This window comes from Atta cephalotes (genome assembly GCF_000143395.1).
Source record: "Atta cephalotes unplaced genomic scaffold scaffold00077, whole genome shotgun sequence".
In the NCBI taxonomy this organism is placed as follows: Eukaryota; Metazoa; Arthropoda; class Insecta; order Hymenoptera; family Formicidae; genus Atta; species Atta cephalotes.
Genome location: NW_012130141.1, coordinates 357,993 through 372,084, shown reverse-complemented (window position 1 = coordinate 372,084; position 14,092 = coordinate 357,993). Strand labels below are relative to the sequence as shown.

The following is a 14,092-nucleotide window of genomic DNA, read 5'->3' as shown; positions in this document are numbered from 1 at the left end:
ACACACACACACACACACACACACACACACACACACACACACACACACACAACACACACACACACACACACACACACACACACACACACATGTATTTAAAAAATAATAAATAATAATAATAATAATTTAAAGCCTATTGATTATCTTGTTTCATATTTAACTTTATTATAAATACTAATTCTTAAAGTAACTTATATATTTAGTATTTTTTTTAAATTTCATCAATAAATCTGTTATTAAAACGTTAATAGAACTCTATGTGTACCAATTGTAATTGAGTTAGAATGCGATCCGATCTGATCTAAACAACATGCTGAATCAGTCGATTAGATGTAATAATATGCAATAATAAAATACGCGATTCGAACGCTCAGGTGAAATCGAATGGGATCGAATGCATCTAATCTCTCTTGCTCTCTCGATCTTTATAAGTGCATCCAGGTACTCTGCAATCGTCGTTCGTCGATCTTGTGGGTGGGTAGCCATGTACTTTCATTCTGAATGATAATTTATCATTCGTATATCTCATTACGACAATATGATATATAATATGAAATCGCCGAGATACTGTTGGATTTATAGTAAGAAGGTGTGGACGTTTTCTAAATGTTACTATGACGATGAACTCGGTTCTATGAAAATACTCTGTAACGATAACAATATTTGCGATACGATATGGTAGATAAACAATAATTCATCCTTATCTGTCATGTTGTGTATTTTTATCTTACGCTTTTAATCTGGAATTTTTAACTTAAAGTTATCTCACAGTAGAATTATGATGCAGAAATACGTGTTGTGTGTACAAGTTTCTGAACACTTTTATACATTTTAATAATTTAAAAAATTTTTGTATTAAATATTGATTATATTTAACCGATTATATTTTTTTAATTGACCATAAAATAATTTAGAATCCTTTGCATTCGATACTATTATATATATATCACCGTCGAGATTTCATTGTCAAAAGAAAACGAGATTATAAGCGTCTCTTTTTGCGCATTGTGATAGATGATAACAACGTTGTTGGGGATACACAGTCTAGGAAACGGTGAAAATTTTTTTTAAAAAACGCGACATCAACATGGGAGTGCACCGAGTGAACTTGACAGATGGTTCTTTCGCTTTTTATCGCGAATGTGCACGTAACGTAGGGGCCTGTTTATACACAAGTTTATCAATGTAATACGCCGCTGCAACGCGTTTACACATAACCCATTTGAGATCGTCGCCCGCATAATTTTTTTTTCCTCCACCTTCACTAATGGCGAAATGCAAGATGCAGCAAACAATACGACAGCTAAACAAATTATAACTATTAACAAGAAGTGATGATACTTTTTTCTGGAGATTAAAACTTTAATCAAAATATTAATTAAAGGATTTTGCGGGAAGAGAGTGTAAAATGAACGAGTTGAAGAATACGAGTTGAAGAAAGATATTTGTTAGAAATCTGCAAACCACGTTTATTGAACCGTTCGTTACATTGGGTAGAATCGCAGAAATAATGAACAATCCAAACTGTCGAAATACTTGTTGTTGTATAATCTGAAAATAATATAATCTTTTCGACATTGCACTTTGTGAGAGATTGACTGCACTCACACATTGTAAGCAATAAATTATCAAGTTAATTTAACACAAGTCGGTCTCGCCTTTCGTTTCGAATTAAATGGTTTAATAAATTTGATCATTCGATATGCTGATAATACTGTCTACAATACATTTGACTGTACAGACGTGAATTAAAGGCACGATTAACAAATTACGAAACGTACAACTTACGAGCATAAGAACGTTTTGGTGGTTTTTTCTCAATAAACGATTATAGTAGCAACGTTGTGACTAGGAGAACACTGCCGCGTGTTAATGCTTTAAATAGCAATTTATATGTTCGCCAGAGTGTTGAATTTATCTTCAAGATTGTTAGTAGCGATTACATTTTTTAACGAAGGTGCATCAGTCTTTAAAACTGAATTGTATATCTAAGATAAAAATCGTAGACTTTGATATCGACTCGCTTAAATATTGATTCGCTTAGATATTTCTGATAATAAGTCTTTCTTATAGCATCTTATAATATTCCATGTTACTTTAAAAAAGTAAAAAAAAGTGTTAAGTTAATGAAATCGATAGTTGTTATTAATTAAACATTTATGATTTGTCCATTAATTTATTACTTAAGAATTTAAATTGTATGCCTAAATGAATTAATTAATTCAAGTGAATAGAAGACTGTAACTCATTCTTTACACGCAACATTAAAGCGAATTCATAAATTTTTAAGTTAATTTAAATCAACACATATTGATCTATATTTAAGTAACTTTGACTGTCGTCAATGATTTTCAACCATGCGGTTGCCCTGGGTAAGCGGTCTCTTTTGAATCGCTCTGTATGACAACGTGCTACACGCTGGCATTGAGGTGTAGTCTAAGCAGAATAGGCTAACTAACCAACTAACCACGAGACCACGTCAGTAGGACAGTGAAAGGCGACCTAGACCAAGTCTCTTTCCAGCCGCCGCATGGCGTGGAGTTGGAACTTAACAGAGGGAGAAAGAGAGAGAGGGGGGGGGAGAAGGGGGAGAGGGAGAGGGAGAGGGAGGGGAGAGAGAGAGAGAGAGAGAGAGAGAGAGAGAGAGAGAGAGAGAGAGAGAGAGAGAGAGAGAGAGAGAGAGAGAGAGAGAGAGAGAGAGAGAGAGAGAGAGAGAGAGAGAGAGAGAGAGAGAGAGAGAGAGAGAGAGAGAGAGACGCACGTGTCCCACGCGTGTGTATTTACTAACACGCGCGGACACGTGCAGCGCGTGTGCGGCACGTGTCAGTGTGCATATACGCGTACTGACACTACTGACCGGTACGGCAGGGAAAAATGGAGTTGTAGCGGCGCGAGAGCTGCCGTTCGCTCGCGCGAATATTTTAATGCCTCGTCGGACGCTGTCGGAAGTGCAGTTTAAACGTCGTTAACGTTAAGCGTAAATTATTCCACGGCACGCGGGGGAGACCTTATATAGCAGAATAGTTTTACCATGCAAATTCGTTGAAGGCTTTGTAGTCCTTCACGATTTAATCAGTCGGTCAATCGAATCTCGCGCGACCCCGGAAATACCTGGCGTGCGTGCTCCACCCTTTCGATTCTCCAAGACCGACAATTGCGACCGACGCGACGCGATACTTAATTATCGTCTTCCACAGAGAACTTTATCCTACGATGTACGCGCAAGTGCGTACGTGGGCTTCTCTGAGAACGGTTACGAGATATTTGAACCTCCATTCAAACCTACGATGATATACCAAGAAGAACAATTTATTACCGGAAATTTCTTCCCCGTTTATTGCGTAGAACCGCACCTGGTTCCACGTCACTCGAAGGAATCGTAGACAAAGTCACGTTTTCATACGGAGGTCGCCCGCCGGTGTGAATGACTGATGCCGACGTTTTGGAGGACACACCAGCGTGTAGCGTGTAGTTATTTGAAAGTATAAAGAATGCTATGTTTGCCGGAATTTTATCATATTTCCGCTGCTGCGTAGTAGCTCGTAATATGTTATGCGTAACATATTAAAACGTGATGATTTAAGAAAAAGGAAATTAAAAAATATAAGTTAATTATTTTAAATGTAATATATTATTTTTTATCAATTAGATTATAATTTATTATGATTAGTTTCAATATCATGAAACGATGTGCTGCGAATTCGGAAACAATTTATGGAATTATTAATTCATGGAATTGTTTGGTAATAAGAATTGAAAAAAGAGATTCGGCAATTTCCAGACAGATCAGGCTTTTTTTTTTAAATAATATATTATTATTATTTATTTTTTCGTGCATTTCTTTTTCTTAGAACAAACTGTGAAAAAGATGTAGGATAATTTTAGCGACTGAAATTGTTATAATACGTCCGAACTCTGCCTGATTCCTACGACTGATTCACTCGTGAGATATTTGCGGATCGGAGCTGGTTCTACAGAAGATTTTCACTCTGAACGTAGATGAGAGGATGGGCGGGAAAGAGGTAGGGGCGGACGACTTGTCCGAAAAGGATTTACGATCGGCAAAAACGCGCTCTCGCAGAATTTCGCCATTGCAGCCGGCCGACCAACCGTCCGAAGCGACGAGAGAGTCGGTCCTTTCGATTTCGTTCTCGTTGCGGGATTGTAACTTTGATGCCCGAGAACTCTTGCCGCGAGAAAAGCACAAAGATAAAAATAACAATTTTCGATGACCTCCTTGGCTGCCAAAAGAAGAAAGTTTGTTGGCGTTCGCGGAGAGAGAAATTAATACAATCGCTGTATAATTTTAATCAAGATATGCAATGATAAGATTGTAATTATACATTAATTATTAACCAACACGAATTTTTTAATATTAATTTTATGAGATGTTGAATTAAAGCATGTCTATTTTAAAACTCATAATTATTGCATATTGAAAATATGGAAAAAAGAATAATTGTAAAAGCATAATTTATGTAATTCACTGCATAAAACGAGATTTTTTAATATTATTATATAAGATTATCTGATATATGCTGATAATAAGAAATGACGAAGGCGTCAAGTCTACATCTGTTTTCAAGAGGGCTGCAAACTGCATCCTAATTTTCACACATGCACAGTGCATGCTGGTGAATGGCGAATGTTATAGGGTCAATGGCGCGTAGAAACGGCATCGTAGTACCGTAAACAGATTCGTATTCTTAGACAGGATTTTAGGGGTCAGCCACCATACGCTGTTAAGCTATTAACGATGATATAAAATCTACTCGCTAACACGCGCGACGATGTTCCGCAATTTCCGCGCTGTTTATTCAGCGTCGCTGGTAGATCGTATGGCGAGTGTCTGTTCTATTCTGCGACTGAAAATAGCAATATCTATTAATTCCGCGAACAATTTCATCCATCTCTTTCGTTAGTTTTTTGTTGTTGATAAAATTAACAGCTGGAATCAAAACAACGGTGTACTTTGACTTATGGCAAGTAGATACAGACATTATGAAACTGACGAACATTATCAGACATGTATTTTGAATTAATACGATTTAATCACTTCAGTATCAAGATAATAAAATGTTTTAACAGTATTTTAACAGTACTTATTTAGTATTTATTAAGATAATATGTTGATATAATAGTAGAGATACATATATTATAGTCAGACAAAACTATTCTTTTCTACTTTGAAATGATATGGAAAACTATTTCTTTTATTTAGAGATAATATAATTTCGCTTTAGTAACAAATAAAATATTTTTAAAGTATTATTTATTTATATAGCATATTGATTTGGCAGTAGATACAAACATTATATGGTCAGACATGTAAGACTTTCTATTATCTTGAAATATGAAATCTTATTATTTTTAATATCAAGATAATAAACTGTTTTTGACAATATTATATTTATTTGATATTTATGTAGGTAATATTTTGATATGCAGTAGGTATAGATTACAGACATTGCTATAAGATATGTAAAATTGTTTCTTTTATTTATAATTACAAATAATATGATTTAATCATTTCAATATTAAGATATTTTTAAATTATCTCTCTTTCAAGTAATATATTATTTATACATTATCAAAAATTATGCACAATTTTAAACTATGTAAAAATTAAAAAATAAATATCAAATATTTATGTAAAATCCGTTTCAAACGAATATAACTTTTACGTATTGATATTTGAGAGCATTTTTAAAACCATGTTTATCTTTTGTATTTTTGTAAACCGTATGCTTCAATTTCTTACATAACTTTGTTTAAAGTTTATTTTAAAGTAAGGATGTTAATAAAGTAAGAATACTGATTACTAGCACTTATGTCTTGATTTACGATCGAGTTTACGTCGTGAGTACATATATTCGAGCGCATAAGTCGACGTGTAACTGCGAGAAATCTCAAAGCGAAAGTGAGAATGTGTCTTCGCCGTCACACATATTCAGTAGCGTTCTAGTGCACAAACTCCTACTCGCGCTGTCAGTGAAAACCGCTGGTGCGATAGCCCGTGGAATGGAACGCAAGGGAAATGAGGAAAATCGGGCACCGATGAAAGTGAGAGGACGCCGGCTACAGGGTGTCTCAGGCGGCTTATTCCGCAGTCGACCGCGAGAGAAAGGAGTTCACCTCTAATGGAGTGGCTGGTCCAGTCGGTCCGCGCGATCGATGGAAAACGAAAAAGTCACAGTGGCGGAGGTTGATCGTTAGCGAAGTTTTGGAATCTCATTCATTGTCCAAGTTTCAAAATACAATTAAAATATAATCATAATCGATGCGTGAAATAATCGAAAACAAAAAGACATTAATGGCGAAAAAGACATTAATGATTATTTTGAAGTTTTGAAAAGTTTTATTATGCGAGCCTCAAAATGCATTTATGGAAAATGCGATATCACATAAAGAAATTAAAATATTGAAAAACAAAAAAAATGCATTATAATTTAAGTTTTTCTAAGTAAATAACTGACTTGATAATATAGCTTCTTAGTAGAATTCTCGAAACAAACTTTTATAGTACATTTATATAATTTTATTTATCGCACCAACAGAAAATAAATTTCTCACGTTCACCAGGATTATTTTCTCGCTACGCCCATGACCTAGACATCAGACCTACTTGCGGATTCTCGAATGCAGAAATGATATGCGCGTTCTACACTGCACGATGACGAACAGATTAAGTTGCTCGGAGAGCTACTTTCACGTTTGCTCTCACGCGTGTGATATTTTTCCTTATTTTTATTTTTATTTTTCTTTAACATGCATTGTGCCCTATTATAGCTGGGCGCGCGCGACCGCCTTAAGATTTCGTAAGGCGATTGTTCGAATCGTTACGTCAACGAACTAATTCCATATAATATTGTACAATCCGGCTAGGCCTATGGTGTGGAGTCTAGTGTAGTAAAGTCCCATATTTTATACGTCGTAAGTTATTCCAAATGACATTACGTCCGAACACGTGCTTTCGTCTAATTCGAATTTGATTGGTTGTTATTTATTTGGTATTACAAATTAATACGGAGAGAAAGAGAAGCAACTGGGGATCTCGTAAACCTTTCTCCTGGATAGCAGAGATTAAATAACTGCTGGATGCGAACCCTGAAATTTGTATTCGCAAAACTTAAGGAGATTTCGAGGAAGGCACGTCGGGCGATCTACATGATTACAATTTTAAATAATGCAGCGAAACGCATAAGTCAGGAATTTGAATTCGCAATGAATTTTTTAGAATGTCGAAAATTATTTAACGAATTTTAAATATTGGCGCTATTAAACGCATTAAGATGATCGAGATTAAGCTTAGAAATTTCAAAGAAATTGGAATGTGATTATATGTGTATACGTGTATATATATATATATATGAACATTATTTAATAATTTATTTTTCCTGGTTACAGATTGATCATTCGAAAAGTAAGGTTTTTGAGAAGCCAAAAGATTCTTCTAACAAGGAAGGATTCTGGCTAGAATTCGCGAGAGTGCTAAGGGTAGAAGAAAGGAACAATCACTTTATCGCGCATACAAAAGTGAGGAAGGATAATGGCGGGCGAGGACACACAAATTTTGTCGAACGGCAATGTGGAAGTGCTCACAATCATCCCACCGAAGATGACGAATGGGAACGGGCTGATTTGTGGCGACAAGCAGCACAATAACAATGGCTTGATAGCGAATGGGAAGTTACATGAAATCAGCGGTACGGAGAATGGCAATCTGATCGTGCCGGATGAGAGATCGAGCAGCCTTCACACGGAGTTTGACGATGCCGACGTGTCCTGCGGATGGGGCCCGTGTAGGCCTCACTGGCTGCAGTACTTTGCTACGAAGCAGGCCTTCCTAGTAACCTTCTGCCTTACCTGGGTCAGTACACCAAAGAAATGTATAATCTTTTAAGTGTAAATAAATTGATTAGAAATTTATGTATAATAGATAGGAATAAAAGTAAATGAGTAAAAAGTAAAGTGAGAAGTTAAAGGAGACAGTGAGTGATACCTACATCAATTTCAAAGAATAATATTAAAGAATTAATTATGTAATTTTTTTTGAAAGGGAAAGACAAAGAATAGGCTTTTCTCTGATTATTTTAACGAACAATTTTATTAAATAAAATCTACGAGTTTATCTTGACAATTTGGCGTAAAATTATCTTTATTTTTTTTTTATTGTAGGTGCTTCAGGGTATGTATTACACATACTTCGTCTCCGTCATCACGACAATCGAGAAGCTCTTCCAAATCCAGTCAAAGACAACAGGTATTATTATGTCGGCTACGGAGATCGGTCAGATCGGGTCCTCCCTGTTATTGACGTACTATGGCGGCCAAGGTCACCGGCCGAAGTGGATAGCCTGGGGCATGATCCTCTTCGCCGTAAGCTCGTTCACCTGCTCGATACCCCACTTTATCTTCGGCGAACAGCTGATTCGTCGACAGAACGAGATGCTGGTCAGCGGCGTCGGACCTGGCGCTGAGAGCCGCGGGCCCAACGACACGGATCCGATACCGGCGAATCTCTGCTGGTTCCAGGAAAGGAATAGCACGTTAGACGGGTGAGTGCTACTGTCATAACTCTTCTTCGAGTTATTCTCTTCTATTTCTAAATTCTTAATGAGTGACGCCTTCCGACGATTCATCATAACGAAGAGAGATATCTTCATTGGCTTTTACCCTCGTGATTAAGTAATAGCTAACTCGACAGTCGTGAATCATCAAAAACACAGGATATTAGAATCTATTAATCGCAGTGGTAGCAAATGTGAGTGTGAAAAGGAAATCGAATTATTCAGAATTATTAGTAATTGTTAAATTAATAGATTAATGAATCAGTTAATTTCATAAAATTATTGGTTCTATTCGTATTAATGAGATAATGTAGGTATTAATCCATTATTATTTTAATTCGATTTAATAGCCGTTAGTGATGATTCATATTTGTAAAATGTATTCCTCGTTTAACAAACTTAAATAACTTGGTTTATTTAAGAAATCAATACAGAAGCATTTATGGTATAGTTGAAGGAAATTTATGATCGTCGCGTTATTACAATGTCTCGCGAAGAAACAAGGCGGCATGCAAACGATCAGCTGTGTTATCATTTCGGACGAGATACAATAATCATTTGCCGTGATAAATACACAATGTAAGGCGGAATACCGCCGAAGTAATAGGTATGCAGTTTTGCCTCAAACTCGTATTATACAAGAACCGGTTTGTCGCATTTCTGCAGGACGAGTTGCACCAGCGGTTCATAATCCGAAGGCAACTAATGAAAAACGAATTGCGCGTTTTACGTTACCATAAAGACCTTTTAGACAGCTGAATGTTTTCGGATAGAAATCTCTTTAGTCTCTTTATCGTTAGAAACAGTTCCGAAAATAGCAAGTAGGAAATAGAACGCGTTTTAAAAGGAGGACTGTGTTAAGACTTTCTTCAGAAGATAAATGTCTCATATTTATAAAAGATCCTACGTTTAGTATATTCTTTTAAATAATTCCAAGAGAAACTTGGCTGAAAAATTCTAAATCAATTAAAAGATGAATTGTTTTTAAATCTTTTCGAAAATAGTTTTTAACAAAAGGATAGAAATGTACAAATTATATACGTGTTAATTTTATGTCATGTATGTTATCAACGACATAGTAGTGTACGAAGGAAATCGATTTTCATATGAGAGAAAAAAAATGATAATGTATTTGGTTAACGAGCGAGAAAGTTTGGCTGATAATGTTGTTCTCTGATTATAACAACGGACTCCATTTTTCAGGAACCGCTTTTACGTGTATTGTTTAATTCTGTTAATTGTTATATAATGAAAATGTTGATCGAACACAATGAAATTTTACAGCGGACGGAATACTCTAAACAGATTCACGCAATTTAATCCATAATAAAAATGGAGCAATGTCGTTTTTCTTGTTATCATATTGCAACTGCGCTTATCATTTCTCGTGAAGAAAAAGGATCTTATATCTCTTTCATGTAGGTGTTAACTTCCTGATGTATCCCGGAAGTTGTTGATAGAATTTTATTATAAAATAGAAATTATCGGCAACGAATTTAGATAGCAATAGTTGTGATATATTTATGCGTATAAAATAATTTGAATAATTCAATGTTCGAATAATGAAATTACAAAAATCATTATTCTGAATTTATTGTTTCTATGTATATGCTGATCGACAAAATTTTATTGTCAATGTCAAATCTTGTAAATGCCATTAATCTTATAATTAAATTTTATTACTTTATTTTGTAATTATAAGTATTAATTTTTTTAGATAATACATTTACATCACTCTGATATTCATTAATATGGTATATGTGTGTACTATGTGTGTACTATGAGGATTAAGTAACTTGCGTTAATGACCAGCATATACATCGGATTTATTGCTGTAATTATAAATACCTAATAATTAATTATATATTTTTTTATTTTGAAGATGGAACATATCGATGACCGCATCTCAAATTGAATACTGTAAAGGCGATTTTCTTACGGAGCAAAGAAGAATACAAAGCAAGATAACTACGGTGGTGCTTGCAATATTTTTTGTATCATTACTCGGTGTAGGAATGGGTCAAACAGCGGTATACACTCTCGGTATACCGTATATCGATGACAACGTAGCCAGCAGAGAAAGCCCTTTATATTTCGGTAAATCCTTTTATCGATACGCAAGTTATTATTACATTCTAATTCTTTTCTTTTATATTAATATAACAGATTATACATTTTAATTATTTTTTAAAATAATTTAATTATTTACTTTTATTGTTAAAATATTTATGTGTATTAAATTCTAACTCTTGCTAGAAACAACAATTTTTTTAACATATATAAATTGCTTGTAATATTATTGTTGTAATACAAATGAAAAGATTTATTTTTCTGTGTCTGCAAATCATTATCCGATATTTAATTATAAATTTAAAGCTTAAAAAAAAATCATTTGATTATGTGCAACAGCGATCACCATCGGAGTACGGATTCTTGGTCCAGCGTTAGGCTTCATCCTCGGTTCTGTGTGCACGATGGTCTATGCGGATTTGTCGAGAAATCCGCAGATTACACCATCGGATCCAAGATGGGTCGGTGCTTGGTGGCTTGGTAAGTCCAAATAAATGTGATAATATCGAAATTAAAAATAACGATTAGTTCAATTTTAATGATTAAGAATAAAGAAATATTCCACTTACAATATATAATTTGAGCTTTATAATATTAACAATAACAATAATCAACTTATTGAAATTCTCCATAAAACGCTTAATCTTCGATTTTTAATATAAATATGCAAAAAGACTTGGTTCGCTAAAAGTTACTTGACCTTCATCCGTTTAAATTGCCTAGTTAATATTACGTGATAAATCTATCTCCAATTTTTGTCGCTAGAGAATACTATTAGTTAAATATCTATTAATCTTTTATGCTCGATTTTACATTGAAAAATATGTCGAACGATATAAAAATAATTCCTTGAGCGACAACTGAAAAAAGTTGGCGACAACTGGCAAAAGTTAATAAATTAGTAATTCACTTTAAGTTTGCATTAAGTATGTCTATGTGATTACATTATCCATCTGATATTAATAAAAATATTAAGTGCTTTAAATAATTTTATATATTCTAGGATATATAATATATATATAATATATATATATATATAATATATATATTATTATAATATATAATTTTATTAATTAATAATACAGTAGAAAAATACACCAATTATCTGGATATTGATTATCTGGATTTCAAAAATATATTAAAAATGTTCATCCAATGACTAATTTTAACTAATTTTAAAGTGTAATTCTATCTATTAATATATTTTTGATTATTTTTATTTATTAACATTTTATTTATTAACATTTCTTAGATTACTGGATTTATTTCTAAATGTCTTAGATTAAATTGTATATAAATAAAATTAAAATCTTCGAATTTTATGAAAATATTATCATATTATTAGTACAGATACAAATAAACAGAGAAATTTATACGTGATAATATTTGTATCGTTTGTTTTGTATATTACATGACACAATGCGGAAATAAACACAAGATGATCCTCGCAACACAGATAATAACAAATTATTCTGTAGGAAACACTAACTACGATAAACTAGATATAGCAACAAAAGTATTAGTACGAAGATTCAACAGCATGGATACAACAAAATTAACGAACATATTAAAGAAAGTAAAGATTGTTGCACTTGCTGAAAATAAATCGGAATATGCAATTGCTCGTGAAGTGAAGGTATCAATGACACAAGTTAGAATTGTACTTTACAAGTATAAAATACAGAATTCTTTAACCGTTATTTTACCAATGATTAAATCTAGTGAACGTGAAAAATATTTTGAACTATTAGAACAAATATTTAAAGAACGAAATGTAAAGTTATGTATTAAGAATATTCAGATAACCAATGCAAAAAATTTTTGGGATATTTTTACATTTTACAACTCGTAAGTTAAAATATTTAATTATATAATTATAATATATAATGTGATATAACACACACACACACACACACACACACACACACACACACATGTTTATATATATATATATATATATATAATAAATAGTCACTGTGTATATATTGAAAATTTTGTGCGGATAATTAATAGTATTCGACAGTTTTATTTGTCTGAATAATTGGTGTGTTTTATTGCGTGTCTGTAATTTATCATCACGAAGTGATTGCCTATTTTGTTTTAATTTTTATGAAGAATATTTTTATTAATTTTTTATGTGATGTTTCAGGTTTAGTTTTGATATCAGCGCTGCTGATGATTGTAAGTGTTGGAATGTTCGCGTTCCCCCCTCGATTACCTACAAGTCGAACTCCTCCAAGGAGATCGGATTCGCAGAAGCCCAGCTTAAGAGGTAAGTTCTGATTTATTCTTCAGGAATGTCTCCGATCTTTTTCGTCAAGCTAGTCGCTGTTTCGACTGCACGACATCGAATCTCGCGCCAACTTAATCTATCTTTATAGTTCGCCATAAGCTGCTTTGTGGCAGTTCCCATTTCTCTTTCTCTCATTATCTCTTTCTTTCTTTCTGTCTCACGATTTCCCGTGCGAATGATCTCGAGAAGAGTCCTCGGGAGCGAAAAGGAAAACGGACGTGTTATCCATTCTGTTGTAATATTAATTTATCCTCGTTGCAATAATATGCAACATGTAAATTTAGTTTGTACTGTATATATTGTCACGCTCACGCTTTCTTTCTTTCTATCTATAATTGCAATATGCTATATTACAATTTCCGGTATCTCAACACTTAACGATGATTTGTATCAGCATTTATAATGAATCACTGCGTGTGATAACGTTGTATGTACGCAGCCGCTGTGAGAATACAAATAGCATAAAAGATAGAAAATTGATTGCGCATTTGAATTTGTACGATTAAAATTTGAAATATATTCGATCTTACATAAATCTAGAGAATATAATTACTATAGCGTATAGTACAAATGACATATGAGATTACAGATATAGAAAAGTGAATTCTGAATATGAATACTGAAAGTAAAGGAATAGTAATAGATTTTCTTTTGTATGATGGCTGATAATATTACTACGTCGATGGCAAGTGTTTTTATTGTGCGTTGAAAGGTTCACGACGAAAGGCGAAATTCTGCACGCTTGCCACTTGCCATAGTCCGCGGATCGAAGGCTAACGAGAATGCAAATAGAAGCCGGAGACAATGTGCTCTTCGTAAGTTAATCGGGAGCTCACGACGAGCGATTTCGCCTACGGCTCGAATAATGCTTTCTCTTATACATATATTTACAATTGCGTATCAATGATATATCGGTATGATCTTTGAAACAATTTTTGTCAATTTTTTAAAATTTATTAATTTAATTTTTTGTCGATTAAATGATTTTTATTTTATAATAATTAGAGAGAGAGAGAGAGAGAGAGAGAGAGAGAAGAGAGAGAGAGAGAGAGAGAGAGAAGAAGAAGTAAGTAGTAATAAGTAAATAAAAATTAAAATTAAAATTAAATTAATTAATTAAACTAATAAAAGTAATAACGACGAACGTACTACGACGACG

At 33.6% G+C, this 14,092-nt stretch overlaps 1 protein-coding gene across 1 annotated transcript in view; it reads left to right on the top strand.

Annotated features, from left to right (window-relative positions):
- Window positions 1-7,549: 7,549 nt before the first annotated feature.
- The window catches only part of LOC105624398 (solute carrier organic anion transporter family member 3A1), a 16,344-nt gene continuing 9,801 nt past the window's right edge, over window positions 7,550-14,092 (top strand). Inside the window, exons 1-5 of the mRNA XM_012205766.1 lie at window positions 7,550-7,870; window positions 8,179-8,558; window positions 10,453-10,667; window positions 10,980-11,120; window positions 12,790-12,912. Of these exons, the coding sequence (XP_012061156.1) occupies window positions 7,550-7,870; window positions 8,179-8,558; window positions 10,453-10,667; window positions 10,980-11,120; window positions 12,790-12,912 (1,180 nt within the window). The remainder of the gene's footprint in view (window positions 7,871-8,178; window positions 8,559-10,452; window positions 10,668-10,979; window positions 11,121-12,789; window positions 12,913-14,092) is intronic.